The sequence below is a fragment of the Neophocaena asiaeorientalis genome, unplaced genomic scaffold (genome assembly GCF_003031525.2).
Source record: "Neophocaena asiaeorientalis asiaeorientalis breed wild unplaced genomic scaffold, Neophocaena_asiaeorientalis_V1.1 scaffold177, whole genome shotgun sequence".
Lineage (NCBI taxonomy): Eukaryota > Metazoa > Chordata > Mammalia > Artiodactyla > Phocoenidae > Neophocaena > Neophocaena asiaeorientalis.
Window position 1 is genome coordinate 3,333,091 of NW_020172779.1, and position 19,119 is coordinate 3,352,209.

Genomic DNA, 19,119 nt, shown 5'->3' on the forward strand with positions numbered 1-19,119 from the left:
TGTTTTTCTGAATTCTGATGTCTTATGATGACGAGTAAGATAACAACGCTGATCCAATTGAATAAAAACGCACACTGAGTGTCTGCGATGCATTCACGCTACACCAGGCAACATGGGAGAAAGGAGAGAATTCAAGATAGGACTGGCGTGAGCTCATGTTTTGGACTCTCCAGGATGGTTGCTGATTTCCTGTGATCCTGTTATTTCCAATAAAAACGTTTAGCTCCAAAATGCATACTTCCACGTGATTCCATTCTTTTGTCGTGTGTAAACCTTCTTGTGTAATTTACAATTCAGAAAAACCACCGTTAAGAGTAGGAGAGCGATACTAATTTGGAAAACATGATTACCATAGGTATCATCTTCCTTTCCCAATTTCATAATTAGTCACGGTGGCCGTGAAAGAAAAGTTGAAGCCTCCTGACACCAACAGATTGGTTTCTGCTGTGGAATCTGAGTTTTCTGGGTCCTCTCAGTGGCCTTTCTGATGTTCCTTTATCACTCTGACACGTAAGAATGAAAGAATGTGCCTATGTATTCTTTAAAGAGTGTATTGGTATATATCAGGCTGGCCAAAAAGTTCGCTCAGGTCTTTCCGAAAGATGTTAGAAGAACCCGAATGAACTTTTGGGCCAACCCAATATTTAACTCTACCCCAGGGCCAAGATCTCTTTGTAACCCACCCCTTACCTGGACCAGATTTCACTTCCAAGAACCTCTAAGCTGATGAAAAGGGCGTAACGGGGCGTGACAAAGGAAAGGGGAGCAACGGGGCCCGACGTGGGGAGCACAGCGTGTAGCCGGGAAGGCACAGGGACGGCTGGGGGGCTCTGGTCCACTGAGAAGGAGGGCGCAGGCGCCGTGGTCAACACGGCCACTCACCTGAGCACAGTACTGGGATTTGGCGGCAGCCACGAGGAGTTTCAACACTGGCTGGGACTGAGAGACCAGGGGGGTCACCGCGTGGATGACTGCAGTGAATTTGGAGGGGGGCTTTAAACCTGAAACAGAAAGGGCAGGGAGGCCTAATGAAGCACTGAAAAACAAGACTTAGAAAATTAGTCCTCTCTGCTCTGCCTCGCCCTGGAGCTAATGTTCCCTTCTAGTGTATTTTCCCTGTGCCTCTCGTGTCCTGACAGAACAAAAACAAGGTGAAAAGCTGCTAGTTAAGGGCTATGCTGCCCGAGTCTAGGGACCTGGATGATTGGCGGTTCAATGCCCATTTCCAGATTCTTCCTTTGACAGTCATTTCCTTCCTCCCTCGGGGAGGCATCTTTGATCTCCCTTCTGTTTTCTAGGCACCCAAGGTCTAATTATGCACACACACCACTACTCACCACTCTCTACCCAAGAAAGGATCTAAGTCCAGTCACTTCCGTCTTAGGATGGATTTTTGTAAATGTGCTCTCTCTTCCAGGATATGTGCATGTGTCTTACTCTTAATTATGTAGTTAAGGGGTTTTTGCCTGTTTGATACTATTTCAGATAATAACCAGCAAGTGGTAAAGGTTAAAAGAACAACATCCAGAGCACGAGTGTCTATGTCTGAAGCTCAGTTCCACCAGAGTGGTGGTGGGATCTTGGAAAAATTACTTAACCCTCTGTGCTTCCACAGCTGTGAAATGGGGCTGATAGCCACAGTATCAAAGTTACGGAGTTGTTATGAGAATTAAATTAAATGAGTTAATGCATACAGAGCACTTAGAACAGGACCTGCAGACAGCAAGTACTCAGCATGAGCTTACCGCTATCATAATCACCATCATCACTATTTCAGAGTAGAAGCTGCTCTACTCCCAAGAATCTCTTCTTTGTGTACCAGTGACACAGCTGAGAGGAAAAGTATGTGGTCCAGACCTCTGCCAACTGTGCGCTCTAAGGCCCGAGGTGGAAAGGTACTATAAATGTACAAAATAACAACTTCCACCAAAGAGAAAGCAGTGAGATGGCTTCTCCCGCAAAATGAGTTTTTCCATGAGAACCCACTAAGAAATTGGAGACAGGTTAAAAAGGCTCCTTAAGGGCTTCCCTGGTGGCGCAGTGGTTGGGAGTCCGCCTGCCGATGCAGGGGATGTGGGTTCGTGCCCCGGTCCGGGAAGATCCCACATGCCGCGGAGCGGCTGGGCCCGTGAGCCATGGCCGCTGAGCCTGCGCGTCCAGAGCCTGTGCTCCGCAACGGGAGACGCCACAACAGTGAGAGGCCCGCGTACCACAAAAAAAAAAAAAAAGGCTCCTAAAACTTCATTAGTTTAGAGCCACTAATTTCACATTTTAGTAGTTCAAATATGAACAAGACAGTGCAGGGACATTCAACTTAAGCTTTGGTAGTGACTGGATAAAGGCAAGAATCAGACTATATATATCTCAAAGGATTATACGAACGTTTTGCAGGGCAAATTATACCATCCGACTAGTACTTTAATTGCATGTTAGAAAGAAGCTAGCTTTCCCACTATCTAGATACACATTCAAGGCTTTGCCAAGTAAGAAGAATAAATATGATGGAGGGGGTTCCCTTTTTTAACAGTGAGGACAAGTCAGTGCTTTAAGACTTTCCTCTAACAGTTTAAGAAGCATCAATTACATACTTCTAATGTGCTAACTCTGCTAACTCCACACAAGAATCTGGAGTCTTTTTGCCATATCGACTTGAAAGATGCTTTATTATCCCAGGGTTTCTCAAATTTGGAACTATGAATGAGGAGAAGTGTCCAAGATGTTACTAACACTAGAGCGAACGGGGCTCCAAAGACGTATACGTCTATGGCGGTTACAGCCTTTTGTAAAGCTTCGTCCCTCTGCCGGTTCCCTTCTCCCCGTTATGACTAGACTAAAAGCTGCTTGAGAACAGAGCTTGTATCTATCTCCTTTGACTTTTTATTTCTACCACCTAGCATTGCATTAACATGGCAAAGAAGATGAGCACAATAAACGTTGAATGAAGTGAATAAGTTTCTCCCCTATCATATATTCTTAAATCTTTTTCCTTTCCGTTTATTAGTTTGGATTTTCTTTGGTCTGAGACAGAGAAGTTGGGATTGTGGAGAAAAACAAAAAGTAGGGAGAGCTCTCCTAACTCCATTTTATATAAGATGAGACTTAAAATTATAGTGAACCCATTGTCATGTTCAAAATGATCTGTAATTTGGGAAGCCTATTTCTCAAAAAGAAATGACTCTGCTAAATGTAAAGTACAGCGGCTCAGGTAAGAAAGGAGTTTCTCACTTTGCAATGCTCTGCTGGTCAAGAATTTATAATTCTTGACCTTGATACACCGTTTAGGACAGGGCTCTAGAAAGCAGTCTCCAACACAGGATGTTGCAAAGACACCGCAGTGGAATCGAAAAATCAAGGGACTTTAGTTCTGAATGACACCTGGCAGGTACACCAGAATAACTCCCTGGAAGGCACTCACTTACCTAAATTAGCATAGTAGTAAGGGAAATCTCCCAGATAAGATGAATACTGTGGTAGGACGAACAATCCTCCAGGATGTTTGTTCCATATTAAACTGTTACGGGATATGTGCTTGAATATTCTGTCCTGAATAATCTAGAAAATGAAAACATGGCACATGGTGAGAGGAGACTGACGGTATCAGACGAGGAACACAGTCAATCAAAATTTGAGGGCTGATGGCACTCAAAGTAGTGAGTCTCCTCCCCCACCCCCAACCTGATTCTTCACTGATTCTCTGACACAGAGTGACAGAGCAATGGAAAAGAGTGAGAGAGACAGACAGAGAGAGAGAGAGAGAGAGAGAGAGAGATGAATAATGGCCAATCCAATTTCCTAATTAAACTGCAGTTTCACCATAAATTCTATCTTGTCTTTCTATAATAATAAGTCCACACCCATGTCAAATTAGAGTGTGTAGAAGAGTTTCCCTGATGGCTGAGATCTAGCAGTGCTTCCAGATCCACAACAGGAAGATCTGTTCTCAGGGCACAGCGATGTCCATATAGAGACTGAGCTGGGAGCATATGGAATCCCGAAGCAGCTGAGGTTTTGACCTGTTCCTTTAATTCAGGAGGCAGATTTATTTGCTTGACATATCTCATTGTCCTTTCAAATTCAAGTATAGGACTTTGGGGTACTAGTTAGCTGAAGTTTTTCTACTTTTCATCTCAAAAAGTAGTGACTTAACAATTGCTCAAAACATCCTACATAACAGGACAAGAACCATGGCATATGGAGAATGATGATAGCCAAGCTAGTTCATTAGTTTCTTTGGACTTGAAGACCTTGCAGATCATTAAATTCTACATTTAGAGTCAAACATTCTCCCATCCCGAATCATTTGTCAGATGAATGCGATTAGTCCACTTTACAGTGGACTTTCAAACTCTTGTAATTATACCATCCACTCATTAAGATATGAGTTGGCAAATAATTAACTTGATACAGAATTTCATGTTTTCAGCAGTTTTTTTGTACTTTAAAAAAAAAAAAAGCCTGGCATATATCTTTAGAGATTTAAGACCTAAATCATCATTTTCCAGGTCCCCATTTAATGCAATGTGATTTTAAGTACAGACCATTTTAAATGGAGTTGTATTATTTGCTAAGGTTATTACCACCCTCATCTCATCCCACATGGTGACTACACAAGTAATAAAATCAGCTGCATTTATCTTTGCAAACCTGATTGTGTTTATATTTCTTAATGAGAGAGAAGGAAGCAAGGAGGAAATTTAGAAGAACTCAAATATCTCTGTTCAATGATTTCTGCATTTTCTCTTTTCCCCAGATCAAAACTGCTCATTTTATATGGATTGGCAGAGGTTTCTAATTTGGGGAAGATTTTAGGAACCCTGCTCAAGCGTTAATGTTTGTGCTTTGTGGTTCAACAGAGATGTGTTAAAATGCTATTGTCTAGGCATTAATTGTAAGAAAATCGTCATGGTTGTGCAGGGTTTTTACATGGCTAGCAACTTCACTTTGTACACCATTTATTCCAGTTTTTAATTATTTGTACCTTCCAATTCTACTGTCTACTTATTTTCCTTTATAGGTTTCCATTTAGAACCTCCCTTTTTTTGCTTTCCAAATTCATGTCCCTTCTAGCATGTGGCTGCTTAAATAAGTTTGGATATCAAGACACAGAAAACATTGACAATGGATGGTGTCATAAATCCGACTTACATACAAGTGACATGGAAGTCAGAGATGTCACAAATTGGGTCCCTATTCACTTTGGGTCTCTGGGTGGTGTGATTCTCAATGTCACTGACTCTTTTTGATTCAGTATCACAACATTGTCATCTTTTTGAAGTCAAGGATATAAGTTATAGTATTCCTCGGAAGTTTCAAAAAGCATTTTATATTCTCTTCAAACAGGGTGATATCAGCAAAGGTATAAGAGCAATAGCAAATGTGGAATTTAACTCAGGTCAAGCAATTTGCCACCTTTATGACTTACTATCCTCATATGTAACAAGCAGTAAATTATCACATTAATTATAACAACGTTTCAGAATCTGTTAGGAAAAGTTGCCTAAATCTTCATACTTAAGACTTGATTTTTTTTAGAAATCTCATTCCTGTGTTCATTTTCTAGGCATGGATTTTTCCATTTCTATTTTTACACAGCTATACTATCACAGATATTATATATTATAGATCTTTCCATATTATTCATAGCATTCATGGTTTACTTATCCTAAATGTCCAACAATAGTGCAATTATTTACATGCAAAGCAATGAACATATTTATAAGTTAAAACTTTCCACGTTTAGGACTGATGCTTTAGGATTTTGTCAAAGGGTATGAACACTTTAAAGGCTGTTCATACGTATTACCAAATGTCTTTCTGAAATGTTGATATCAACCTGCCTTACCAAAAGACTGACAGAGTATGGATCTCATTTCACCAAACAGAAAGGTCATTTTGTCCCTCTCCTAATGTCCAATTCTCCCTATTGCTACAATGGACAGCTCCTAGGAGCCTTTCAGGGCCCTTAGTACTCACTCTCAAACGCTGTGAATGAAGACACCATATTGAAACGTTGGACACTATAAAGAAAATCAACACATACATACACGCAAACACAGGCACAAAAAGTTTACACAAAAGTTTTTTCCTTACAGCCCCAAATGGCACCCTCAATAAGGATGATATTTCTTATTAACATGAATTCAAAGGGAAGAATGACAGGCTCCTTATTTTTCATTTTTATGTGCCATCTATTTTTAAAATAATGGACAATTGATTATAGGTTCCAGTCATTCTAGGTGGCCTTGACTCTGTCTCTTTTTTTTTTTTTTTTGCAGTACGCGGGCCTCTCACTGTTGTGGCCTCTCCCGCTGCGGAGCACAGGCTCCGGACGTGCAGGCTCAGCGGCCATGGCTCACGGGCCCAGCCGCTCCACGGCATGTGGGATCCTCCCGGATCGGGGCATGAACCCGTGTCCCCTGCATCGGCAGGCGGACTCTCAACCACTGCGCCACCAGGGAAGCCCTGACTCTGTCTTTTGACTAATACAATGTTGCCTAATACACGCAGTGCCACCATATGCCACCTCATTCCAAACCAAAGCAAAATCTCCTATTTCTATTCTCTCACTGATTTTAGACTTTCCTTACACAACGGCATCAATAATACTATGGTCTGAATGTGCATATGGTTAGACAAGTGAAGAGAGAAACAGAGAACCCTTCATAAAACAGCACTTACAATTGTGTTTCCAAGCTACTGTGAGCTGTTTTCGTATGTCATTACCATCGCATGCCATGTTCTTTTCCTCAGCCTGATTCTCACCGAGCTCCTAAGGTTCAATCCTTAGTGCCAGGTTACTGTTGTGCAGTATTCCGACAAATAATGGAATCCAAGAACACTGTCTTTGCAGTATTTGATCATTGTCTCTATCATTACTTCTCAATTTGCACCCAATAATGAGCCCCAAAGAGCCTAGCTCTTACTAAAGAGCCCCTTAATTCCAAGGTGCAGAATTAGGAAGTTTCAAGCAGACTAGAAATACTAGGCAAATCCCAAGCAGGAGAGAGTGCAGCACGGTTGAATGTACTAACAACTTGACCCTGGCGTTGGAAAGAAAGATGAGGTGTCCTGTTTCCAACGGTATCTAAGCACTACCTACAGCTCTAAGGCTCATAATCACCAAAGAGCAAGTAATGCCCTTCCCGTTACTCAGAATACAGCACGTAAGGAAGAAAGAGTTTCCGGGTAGAGCATCCCCAAAGCAAGGGATCTTCAAATGTACGTTGTCCAAGGGTAATGCTGCATTACCCTGACCATAGGCACTCCAGCAGGAACTGAAGGACATATTATCTCAAGTAGGAATTTTTGATTTGTGATAGTTAAATCGTTCTTATGAACATATTGGCTGTTTATCTGGGTATGTGGATGGCATTTTTTGGTATTTTTCTCTGCTTTTCTGTTTACATTGGATCCTGGGGTAATCTAAGCTCTGGATTAAAAAGGGAAACTGGATGGTATCTCTCATGCAATTCAGTTGAGAGGTCAAATTGTTAAAATCCAATTTTGGAACTATATGAGGAGTTTTTGTCAGTTGCAATAAATTTGAATGAAGTACATGGTTAGAGTTTTCTAAAAACAACTGTGCTCCAGGCCGCATGGGTCCTTGGGGGCATAGGAGGGCGTTTGCCCTGCCCACTCGGGCCTGGGGAGCCTGCTGAGCTCCCAGGCTGGTCCCCTGCCCTCCAAGTTCCCCCCTCCATCCAGCCACATTGGTCCTGGGGGCATAGGAGGGAGGCCAGGGGAGATCAGGAGAGGTAGGCCGGAGGGGCTCTCTGGGACCGGAGGAGCAGGAGAGGAGAGGAGGGCATTTGCCCCAACCACTCAAGCCCAGGAAGCCTGCTGGGCTCCCAGGTGAGGTCCCCCATCCTCTGAGACCAGGGTGGGGGGCATAGCTGGGTCCCTTCTGTTCCTTCAGCCTAAGCCCGACTTCCCACAGGCCCCAGGGCCTTTTCCAGCCCTGTGGGTCCTGAGCATTGGCCCCGCCCACTGCCCAAACCTCACCCTTGCTTAGGCCCCACCCTGCACAGCCAAGGCCTCCCCCGACTTTTTTTCCCCCTCCTCTTCTTTTTCACTATTATGGTACTGCTGTACCTGCCGGTTGTTGATTCACCTATATTTTTATTTTCATATTCTTTCTAACATATCTGTTAGTTTCCTAGTCTAATCTTATTTTTTACTTTGTTATGTTCTCTCTCTTTTTTTTTTTTTTTTGGTTCACAAGAAGGGGATTGGGCCGAAGCTCCTGCGGTGGGAGCTCTGAGTCCGAACCACTGGACTAACAGAGAACCTCAGACCCCAGGGAGTATTCATCGGACTGAGGTCTCACAGAGGTCCTCATCTCAGCACCAAGACCCAGCTCTACCCAATAGCCTACAAACTCCAGTGTTGGAATCCACAGGCCAAACAACCAATAAGACAGGAACACAATCCCACTCAAAAAATAAAGAGAGAGAGAGGGAGGGCAAAAAATTATGTCACAGATGAAGGAGCAAGGTAAAAACCTACAAGACCAAATAAATGAAGAGGAAATAGGCAATCTACCTGAAAAAGACTCCAGAGTAATGATAGTAAAGATGATAAGGATCTCGGAAATAGAATGGAGGCATGGATTGAGAAAATACAAGAAATGTTTAACAAAGATATAGAAGAACTAAAGAACAAACAAACAGAGATGAACAACACCATAACTGAAATGAAAAATACACTAGAAGGAAACAATAACAGAATAACTGCGGCAGAACAAGTAAGTGAGCTGGAAGATAAAATGGTGGAAATAACTGCCAAGGACCAGAATAAAGAAAAAAGAATGAAAAGAATTGAAGAAAATCTCAGAGACATCTGGGACAATGCTAAAAGCACCAACTTTCAAATTATAGGGGCCCCAGAAGAAGAGAAAAAGAAAGGGTCTGAGAAAATATTTGAAGAGATTATAGTCAAAAACTTCCCTAACATGGGAAAGGAAATAGTCACCCAAGTCCAGGAAGCACAGAGAGTCCCATACAGGATAACCCTAGGAAAAATACACCAAGACACATATTAATCAAACTAACAAAAATTAAATTTAAAGAAAAAATATTAAAAGCAGCAAGGGAAAAACAAAAAATAACATACAAAGGAATCCCCATAAGGTTATCAGCTGATTTTTCAGCAGAAACTCGGCAGGCCAGAAGGGAGTGGCAGGATATACTTAAAGTGATGAAGGGGAAGAAACTACAACCAAGATTACTCTACCCAGCAAGGATCTCATTCAGACTCGACAGAGAACTTAAAAGCTTTTCAGACAAGCAAAAGCTAAGAGAATTCAGCACCACTAAACCAGCTTTACAACAAATGCTAAAGACACTTCTCTACGTGGGAAACACAAGAGAAGAAGACCCACAAAAACAAACCCAAAACAATTAAGAAAATGGTAATAGGAACATACATATCGATAATAATCTTGAATGCAAATAGATTAAATGCCCTAACCAAAAGACACATACTGAATGGATACAAAAACAAGACCCATATATATGCTGTCTACAAGAGACCCACTTCAGACCTAGGGACACATAAGGCTGAATATTAAAAAAAAACAAACAACCCAATCATAAATGGGCTGGAGACCTAAATAGACATTTCTCCAAAGAAGACATGCAGATGGCCAAGAAGCACATGAAAAGCTACTCAACATCACTCATTATTAGAGAAATGCAAATCAAAACTACAATGAGGTATCATCTCACACCAATTAGAATATGCATCATCAGAAAATCTAGAAACAACAAATGCTGGAGGGGGTGTGCAGAAAAGGGAACCCTCCTGCAGTGATGGTGGGAATGTAAATTGATACACCCACTATGGAGAACAGTATGGAGGTTCCTTAAAAAACTAAAAATAGAATTACCATATGACCCAGCAATCCCACTCCTGGGCATATACCCAGAGAAAACCATAATTCAAAAAGACACATGCACCCCAATGTTCATTGCAGCCCTATTCACAATAGCCAGGTCATGGAAGCAACTTAAATGTCCACTGACAGACGAATGGATAAAGAAGATGTGGTACATATATACAATAGAATATTACTCAGCCATAAAAAGGAACGAAATTGGGTCATTTATAGAGACGTGGATGGATCTAGAGACTGTCATACAGAGTGAAGTAAGTCAGAAAGAGAAAAACAAATATCGTATATTAACGCATATATGTGGAACCTAGAAAAGTGGTACAGATGAACCAGTTTGCAGGGCAGAAATAGAGACACAGATGTAGAGAACAAACGTATGGACACCAAGGTGGGAAAGTGGCGGAGGGGTGTGGTGGGATAAATTGTGAGAGTGGGATTGACATATATACACTAATATGTATACAGTGGTTAACTAATAAGAACCTGTTGTATAAAAAAATAAATAAAATAAAATTCAAAAATTAAAAAAAAAAATAGAGAGAGACATGTACATGCATGGCTCAAACAGAAGGCGAAGGCGGCTTTCCAGTCACAGAGATGAAAACAGCTTGACTTAAGATCCTACGCTGGTGACTATAACACATCCAACAGTTATTATAAGATAATTGAGTTCTGCTAACGTAATAGGCAAGAGACCAGAGCTATGCAATAAACCATACTCAAAAGAAATGTAATTAATGAGATACCATCTTTCATCTGGTGAATTAACAAAGCTGTGTGTGTGTTTTAATTATGATTCTGAAGGCTGACAAGGATACAGTAAGAGAGGGTGTCCCCCAGATGGCCTGTGAGAATCTAGATTGATTCAACCTCTTTGAAGAGTAATTTGGGAATACCTATCATGAGTCTTAGTCATGCCTGGACTCTTGGGTTGAGTAATCTCATTTCAAGGACCCCATCTAAAGAAATAAAGACATAGTCTAAGATACATGTAGAAGGGCATGGTTGGATAAAGGTATCTCTATCTCTAAAAAAGAAATAATTAGAAACAACATTAATAGTCAACAAGAGCAGATTGGTTAAATAAATAGAGGTTCACTAAGGGATGGAATATAGGGTGAAAAAATGAAAACATGTGGTCTGGATGTATAGCCAAAGATGCATAAAAGTGACATGTGAAAACACTGAGGAAAGAATAACTTAAGAAATGTATCAGGGGAATTCCCTGGCAGTCCAGTGGTTAGGACCCTGTGCTCTCACTGCCGAGGGCCTGGATTCAATCCCTGGTCCGGGAACTAAGATCCCATAAGCTGTGTGGTATGGCAAAAAAAAAAAAAGGAAATGTATTGGAGCAACTGCAGAAAAATTTGTCAAAAAAAAAAAAAAGTTTAGCTTTTTCAACACAGACCATATATAAAAGTAAATTGGATTAAATAGTTAAATGTAAAAAATTAACCATGAAAGTACTAGAAAATACTAATGTGTACGTGTGTTGCACATAAATAAAATTATGGGTCAAAAAGTCCTTTCTAAACAGTAGCAAATGGAAAAGCTGGAGATGAAAAGATTGCCCCATGATAAACAAAACAGAAAGCATACCACAAATTGGGGAGAAATATTTGCTACAAAAGAATCAAAGGTTAATCTTTTTAAATCTAATGAGCTCTTAAAAATTAATGAGAAAAGTGGGACAACATTGTGGCCATTTCTATTTCTTTCTTTGTGAGCTGCCTGACCAAGAAACATACAAGAAATATTCATTCTTACTAAGATCTTAAGAAAATAATGACTTATCATTTTTAAGGATATAATGTCCAATATGGTGAAAGTGAAAAAAATAATATAATTAAAATAGGTTCTCTCATATAAGCTGGAGGGAATATAAATTAGTTGAATTCTATTGCAGGAAAACTGACAGTTCATATTCGAAATCTCAGCATTTGGCATATTGTTTGAGCCAGGACTTTGAATTCAAGGAATTTATCCTAAGGAAGTAATCTTGAGTCTGCACAACAATTTGGCACTGAGGCTATTAGCTTCAATGATGTATATAATAATTGAAAACCAGAAACAATTTTAATAGCCTCAAACTGGGGATTAATTAACGGAATTAAGTGACATCATGAATGGAATATTATATAGCCACTAAAATAACTGTAGAAAAATCTAATGAGATACTAGGAATAATTATTAAGCAGAAAAAACAGGTTATAAACTAAGTATAGAAAGACTCCTCTTTAAATTAAAAGTGACAACATATTTATGCATTTGCATAGAAAAACATGAATATGTTTATGTGTGTGTATATATGTCAATGGTGATTTGTATGGGTAGATTATTTTATTTTTGTGCTATAAGTATTTTCTATGATTTTCTAAAAGGAATATGCACTTCTTTGATAAAAAGCACTCATTCCAAAAAGCAAACAAATAAACAAACAAAACCCAAAACAAGTGACATTCAACTTTCCTTAAGAAGGGCCTAGGAAGGGTCTTAGACGGAAGACAGGATCAAAGAAAAGGTTCGAATTTATTACATATTCAAATCTGCTGCTATGTACAGAAGTAAAAACCCAATCAATTTTCATTGAGGTGAGTGCATTTCCAAAAAGCAAACAAACAAAACCCAAAACAAGTGACATTCAACTTTCCTTAAGAAGGGCCTAGGAAGGGTCTTAGACGGAAGACAGGATCAAAGAAAAGGTTCGAATTTATTACATATTCAAATCTGCTGCTATGTACAGAAGTAAAAACCCAATCAATTTTCATTGAGGTGAGTGCTTCTGGAGGAATAAGAGAAATTTGCTTGTAATAAGGAAGCCCTTGGAAGGCATTCTACCCTATCCCCTTTCATGGGGAAACCTGGGTCCTAAATAGCCCTTTTCACTTAGTTCCAGGATGAAAACGACACAACCCATTTACAAGAGGACACTGGGATAGAGCCTGGCCCCGCAAAAGCAGGAGGCCCAGGCTAGGCTCAGGGTAGGTAAGCCCCACAGTGTGCCTGGGGTATGACCAGAGTTGGCTCTGGTACCCAGGATGGCAAGACAACAGCAACGGCACAAAAGAGAATGACTTCAGTTTTCTTGGTATTTTTCAGACTTAGCATAGTGTATACTCCCAATTACATAAGCTTTTGGAGCAGTAATAACTTTTCCAAAGAAAATATTTCAAAAGTGAGGCCACAAATGCCCCTACTTCTCGTGGTGGACACCTCAGAATCACCTTGATGCTGTGCGTCACCTGAGGACCTCTGCTCTCCTTCCTGTAATTCATGAGTGTGCAGATCCAGAAATCTTTTCTCAGCTCTTTGTGCTACTTTGGTGTAGCCTCAGGCCATCACTATCTGCTCTACTTCCAAAGGTTTTAATCATCTCCATGCTTCCCTTTCCTTTTTTCCTCCTGCCTTAAAAAAGGCAACTCGAAGATGGGCACCCATCTGTCTAGAATAGTTTCTGATCTCATAAAGTTTAACACTTTCTGTACCAGATGGGTGTAATCCTGATTTTCTTCTTAACACATCCTTGCAGCAATGATGCTAGCTGGGTTGCATATGTTTTGAGAATAAATTTGGCTGTATCCTAATGCCATTGGACTACAGTACCCAGTAAACTATTCATATTTTTAGAATGGGAGAAGATTTTCCCCTACTTGGTCACTATCTGTTTCCTAAGTGGGCTCCAGAAATATGCTTTCAAAGGATGCCCTTGAGTGTGAATGACAGGAGGACAGTCATTAGCTACCTGTCTCTGAAATGCTGTAAGACAGAGCCCATCTCTGTGTCAAGGAGTGTAATTTCTCCTATGTCAGCTTTCCTCATTGGAGTTTGTCAAGAATGGAGGTCTTTGCTTGGGCACGGCAGAGCAGGTAAAAAGGGGTTAACTGACACATTCAAGTACAGAAGGTTCGGTTTCGCCCCATTTGACCAATTACACATCACTAATAGCAAAAGAGAAGGCTGAGGGAAACATAAAGGACCATTATTCCAGACCAAGAACCAAGTGGTCTCACTTACCTCTAGTGTAGTTAATACAATCTTCTCAACTGAAGAAAAATAAGCCTCCCACAAGAATTGTGTCTGCTGTCTAAGTGCTAGGATTTTATCCTGATGAATAGACCTGATTGTAGAAGGAATCTGTAACACAAAGTGAACACATAATAACTATAACCGGATAACAATAAGATGCCATTTGATCAAAATAACCCACTTGGGTTAGGCTTTATTCTTCATAGCCTTCAGCTTCTAGCACACAGATCTACTAAAAATCACCAACCCCTAAATTGAAAGGCCCTTCAGAGGTGTCGGCTACAAACAGCACTTACTGGGAATCAGCTTTAAGGACCTTAAATGCACGAGAGTTGGAGCTCGCTTCTAAGGTTTGGTAGCAGCTTATCAGTTGCTTAGGGTGTTCCTACAGTAGTCTTTGCTGTTTTTTCTCCTCAGATTCCCACACATCCTTGATCCTGCCCATGGACAACCAAGTACTACAGAGAAGGAGCTACAGCCTTGCAGCAAGGCTGAGAGACATCATCCGCCAAGCACTTCTAAGGCGCACCACGCCAGGGACTACAAATGATCTACGAAAAGGCTTTTTAGGGAATGTCTCTGAGTCTCTCCATTTAATATGCAGCTGGGGTAGTCATTTCTATGTGCATGTATCTCCTACCTCTCCCTGAGAGCTTTCTGCTCCCCAGGCTTCTCTTTGTGGCTGCAGCACTTACACCAAACTAACACAATCTGTCATACATGTTTAACCATCACTGCTCTCTACCAGGCTGCACAATTTTTAAGGGGGGATCTATGCTCTGTCCATCCTGCTACACATTTTATAGCTAGGAGAGTGGCTTTTATGTGTAGGTACACCTCAGAGACACTGTGTGTTCAGCTCTAGACCAACACAATAAAACAAATATCGCAATAAAGTGAGTCACACAAAACTTGTGTGGTTTCCCAGTGCATATAAAAGTTATGTTACACTACAGTCTATTAAGTGTGCGATAGCCTAATGTCTAAAAGCACAAGGTAACTACCTTAATTAAAAATACTTATTACTAAAAAAACCCCACTAACCATCATCTGACAACACAGGGTTGACACAAACCTTCAATCTGTTATATATATATAAAAAAAAGCATCTACGAAGCCTAAGATAAGCGAGGTATGCCTGTTGTAGTTATTCAATAAATAGAAGTGGAATTGAACGTGGCCATCTGAAGCCACCAAAGGGATATCATTATTTTCACTAGCAGTATAACTCAGTGGTTAAGCACAGGAACATGGGAGTTAGACCACAGTGGGAGTCTTGGCTCTGCCATTTACCAGCCCTGCTTCCCTGGACAAGTTACATGATCTCTCCAAGATTTCATTTCTTCACTTATAAAATGGGGATATAGTACTAACATCCTGAGGCTGTTATGAAGATCACATAAGTGCTTCGCACAATGCCTAGCACATGGGAAGCTTTATTAACAAAGCAATTATTACCACTACTATTATTATTGACTTAAGGGTGATGATATTCAAAGACAGACCAATTCCTTAATGTCTGCATGTGAACTTGCTTGGGTCTGGAGCTCTGAAATGTACTTCCTGGGTGTCTGGTGAGTCTCCTTGGTTTGCTCCCTATCTTCACCTATAGCCCAAAGGCTATTTTATTTATGGAGTCTATACTTAGGGGAGATTCCTTGTGATTAGCAACTGTCCTTTTGTGCTCACCTCTTTCTGCATGCTTGCCTCCCTAATGTGTAATTAATCAGACAGGCATGGGAGCCTGGACTGAAGCAGGAATGCTCCGCTAGCTGCTTTAGTAAGAAAGTTACCCATGGCATTGTGACTAAGACTACATCTGAATTTCCAGTGGTGGCGAAGGAAGTAGCATATTTTTTTTTTTTTCTTTTTTTTTTGCGGCACACAGGCCTCTCACTGTTGTGGCCTCTCCTGTTGCGGAGCACAGGCTCCGGACGCGCAGGCTCAGCGGCCATGGCTCACGGGCCCAGCTGCTCCGCGGCATGTGGGATCTTCTTGGACCAGGGCACGAACCCGCGTCCCCTGCATCAGCAGGCGGACTCTCAACCACTGCTCCACCAGGGAAGCCCTGGAGCATACCGTTTGATTCAAGACCACACTTACGGGAAGCCATAGAACTGCTTCACAGTATCTACATAAGGACAAGTTCACTTGCTTTGGCAATGTCCAGAAGCAAATACTAAATCTGCAGCCCCAAAGTGTGTATCTGGATTCCCAACACTGAAGCAGCATATGGAGGCAACAGGTAAAGGAGAAACATTAGCCTGAAACCAGAGCTCAAGGTCAAGTGGAAATAAAATATCCTTGAAGAAGGTAGAGAAACCATTCAGATCATGGATGCTTCATAAGCCAAAGAACATTTATTTTTATTTATGGAGAAAATTACTCAGATTGCCCGAGAAAGACTAGAAAAAAATTACCCTCCTCAATTTTCATAATCATGCCCTCTTCTGAATGTCAGTGGGATTTTCTAAGAGTCATACAGGTAGACTGTTTCATTATGAGCATGAGGAGCCAGTCCATTAGAAAAGTGTCAAAAGCTATCAGCACTATGTGCTCTCCAGAAAACTGAGTAGGCTGTGGTTATGAAGGCAGAAAGGGATACACAGATGAGCCTACCAATACAGCCCCTCTCTTCTATTAGCCACATCTTGATGTTACTATGTCAAGTGAAATATATCCTACCCATTTGTGCATATGATACAAGTGTCTGACAGCATTCTTCAAAGTGCTCTGGAAGATAATTCCAATGATTAAAAAGACAGAGTTCCAAATTTTAATGGCATTTGGCTACTGGTTCTTAATCTGCTTGTCCCGAGAGACAGGTATGGGAAAATGATAAATTAATTCCAATTTGGCCGGATTGTTCAAAGTTGCAGAACTCAGTGAAGTCTTAATAAAAGGTCATGCGTGGTAACGGGACTAATGGAATCTACCAAGATAGATATAGGAAAGCAACAGTAAGCTCTCTTGGTGACATGACAACAAGAATATATGCAAATAAAAACACCTGAGCTGTTCTAAAACAGGAAATGAAAAATGGTAACATAATAAAAACATTTCCCAGGGCAGACATTTGGGCTGGGTGCCAGTTCTTTAAAACCATTGTCAATGACAGTGCAGTCATCATTCAATATGGAGGCAGCTGTGCAAAGACAGACTGCATATGAGAGAGGAAAATGCCAGCAAGTTTGAGTAGGTGCAGAATGAAAAACGAAATCCCCAGCATCAGGCCAAAATGTTGCCTCAGAAGGTGAAATGCTTCTGGGGAGTCAACTCTGCTGAAATGGTAGAGACCAGACAACCACAATTCAGTATCCTGGAACATGCTCCATTCTCAAAGACAAACTCCCAACTTAGTCACATCAAATTCACTGGAGCACTGGTACATAAATGGAGAAATTATGGCTGGTATTTTTTATTCCCTTTCTTTCCTAAATTTCCTTTAATGAGCATGCATTATTTATTAAAAATCGTAAGAGAGGGCTTCCCTGGTGGCGCAGTGGTTGAGAGTCCGCCTGCCGATGCAGGGGACACGGGTTCGTGCCCCGGTCCGGGAAGATCCCACATGCCGCGGAGAGGCTAGGCCCATAAGCCATGGCCGCTGAGCCTGTGCGTCTGGAGCCTGTGCTCCGCAATGGGAGAGGCTACAACAGTGAGAGGCCCACGTACCGCAAAAAAAAAAAAAAAAAAAATCACAGGAGGAAGGAAAAAGGCAATGTGGAAAAGAACCACATCTATCACTTTTGTTTGGCCTGTCATGAGTGAATGTTTTAGGCACACACCATCTCTGTGTGGGGAGAACTATACTAGATCACGTGTCCTCCTCTTGCTTCTGAGGTCCCAGGGGCCTTGGAAATCACAGATCTGAGTAGCAGACACAAGGCATGTTTTAGGAGCTGCGTTCAGCTTGGCTTGCCTAATTCATGGCCCTCTTGGTTACAGATATTCCACTGTTACTTTAGGGAGAGTACTGAGTTATTTCACCAGCCAGTTAGCAGACTGGCCAGCAGCACAGAAGTAGAATTAATGATACAGTTAGAAACTGAATTTCCTGAATATCAAAAAAAGGACATTAAAAAATATCATTTTACAAATATTTGTGGTAGTTCAAGATAAAGTACAATGCCATGAAATAAAAGCATTAAAATATTCCATCATTTTAGAGAAAGGAGTATGGCAATTTATGTTGAAGCTAAAACATTATTGCGCAAAGGGTCTTTAGAAATTCTCAGTGACTAAGTATTCCTGCCCCAGGATTTTTCTGTGAGTATCATATCCCCCTTCCCAGGCAGCTCTTGAGAAGTTTAAACTTTTATTAGGCATCCTTGTGGAAGATTGGTTGATGTATATGTGTGGATTTATTTCTTAGCTCTGTATTCTGGTCCATTAGTCTATATATCTGTCTTTATGCCAGCACCATACTGTTTTGATGACTGGAGCTTTATAATATATTTTGAAATTAGGGACTATAATTCCTTGGTTTTGTTCTTTTTCCTCAAGATTGATTTGGCTATTTGGGGTCTCTTCTGGCTCCATATGGATTTTAGAGCTGTTTTTCTATTTCTGTAAAAAACAAATGCCATTAGGATTTTGGCAGAAATTGCCTTGAATCTGTGGATCACGTTGGGTAATACGGACATTTTAATAATTAGTAAGTCTTAATTCTGCAATAGAAGACAACATGGATGAACCTTGAGGACACTACACTAAGTGAAATAAACCAGTCACAGAAAGACAAATAATTCATGAGTCCACTTATAAGAGATATCTAAAATAATCAAATTCATAGAATTAAAGAGTAGAATGGGTGGTGACCAGGGGTTGGGGGATGGGAAGTGAGGAATTACTAGTGTGGGCATAAAGCTTCAGTTAAGCAAGCTGAATAAGCTTTAGAGACCTGCTGTAGCACATTGTACCTACACTCAACCATAATGAGTACACGTCAAAATTTGTTAAACGAGTAGATTTCATATTACATGTTCTTACAACAATAAAATTAAATGGAAAAAAATCTAAATGGCCAAAAATACATTTAAAAAAAACATACATTTGCATTTGAGGCTGCTCTTTTAAATATACATCTTAAAGATAACATTCACTCACGTACCCAGACTAGATCATTTGAGCAATGATAACACTAATTATAAGAATCAGCCCTAGAGACCTCTCTCTTTCTGAAAATTAATCTGAAGGCAGAT

The 19,119-nt window shown here is 40.8% G+C and overlaps 1 protein-coding gene across 1 annotated transcript in view; it reads right to left on the reverse strand.

The window, feature by feature from the left end:
• EXT1 (exostosin glycosyltransferase 1) overlaps positions 1-19,119 on the reverse strand; it is a 286,578-nt gene that overhangs the window by 21,108 nt on the left and 246,351 nt on the right. The window contains exons 4-6 of the mRNA XM_024741297.1: positions 13,907-14,026; positions 3,420-3,552; positions 883-1,001 (exon numbers count right to left, since the gene is read on the reverse strand). Of these exons, the coding sequence (XP_024597065.1) occupies positions 883-1,001; positions 3,420-3,552; positions 13,907-14,026 (372 nt within the window). The remainder of the gene's footprint in view (positions 1-882; positions 1,002-3,419; positions 3,553-13,906; positions 14,027-19,119) is intronic.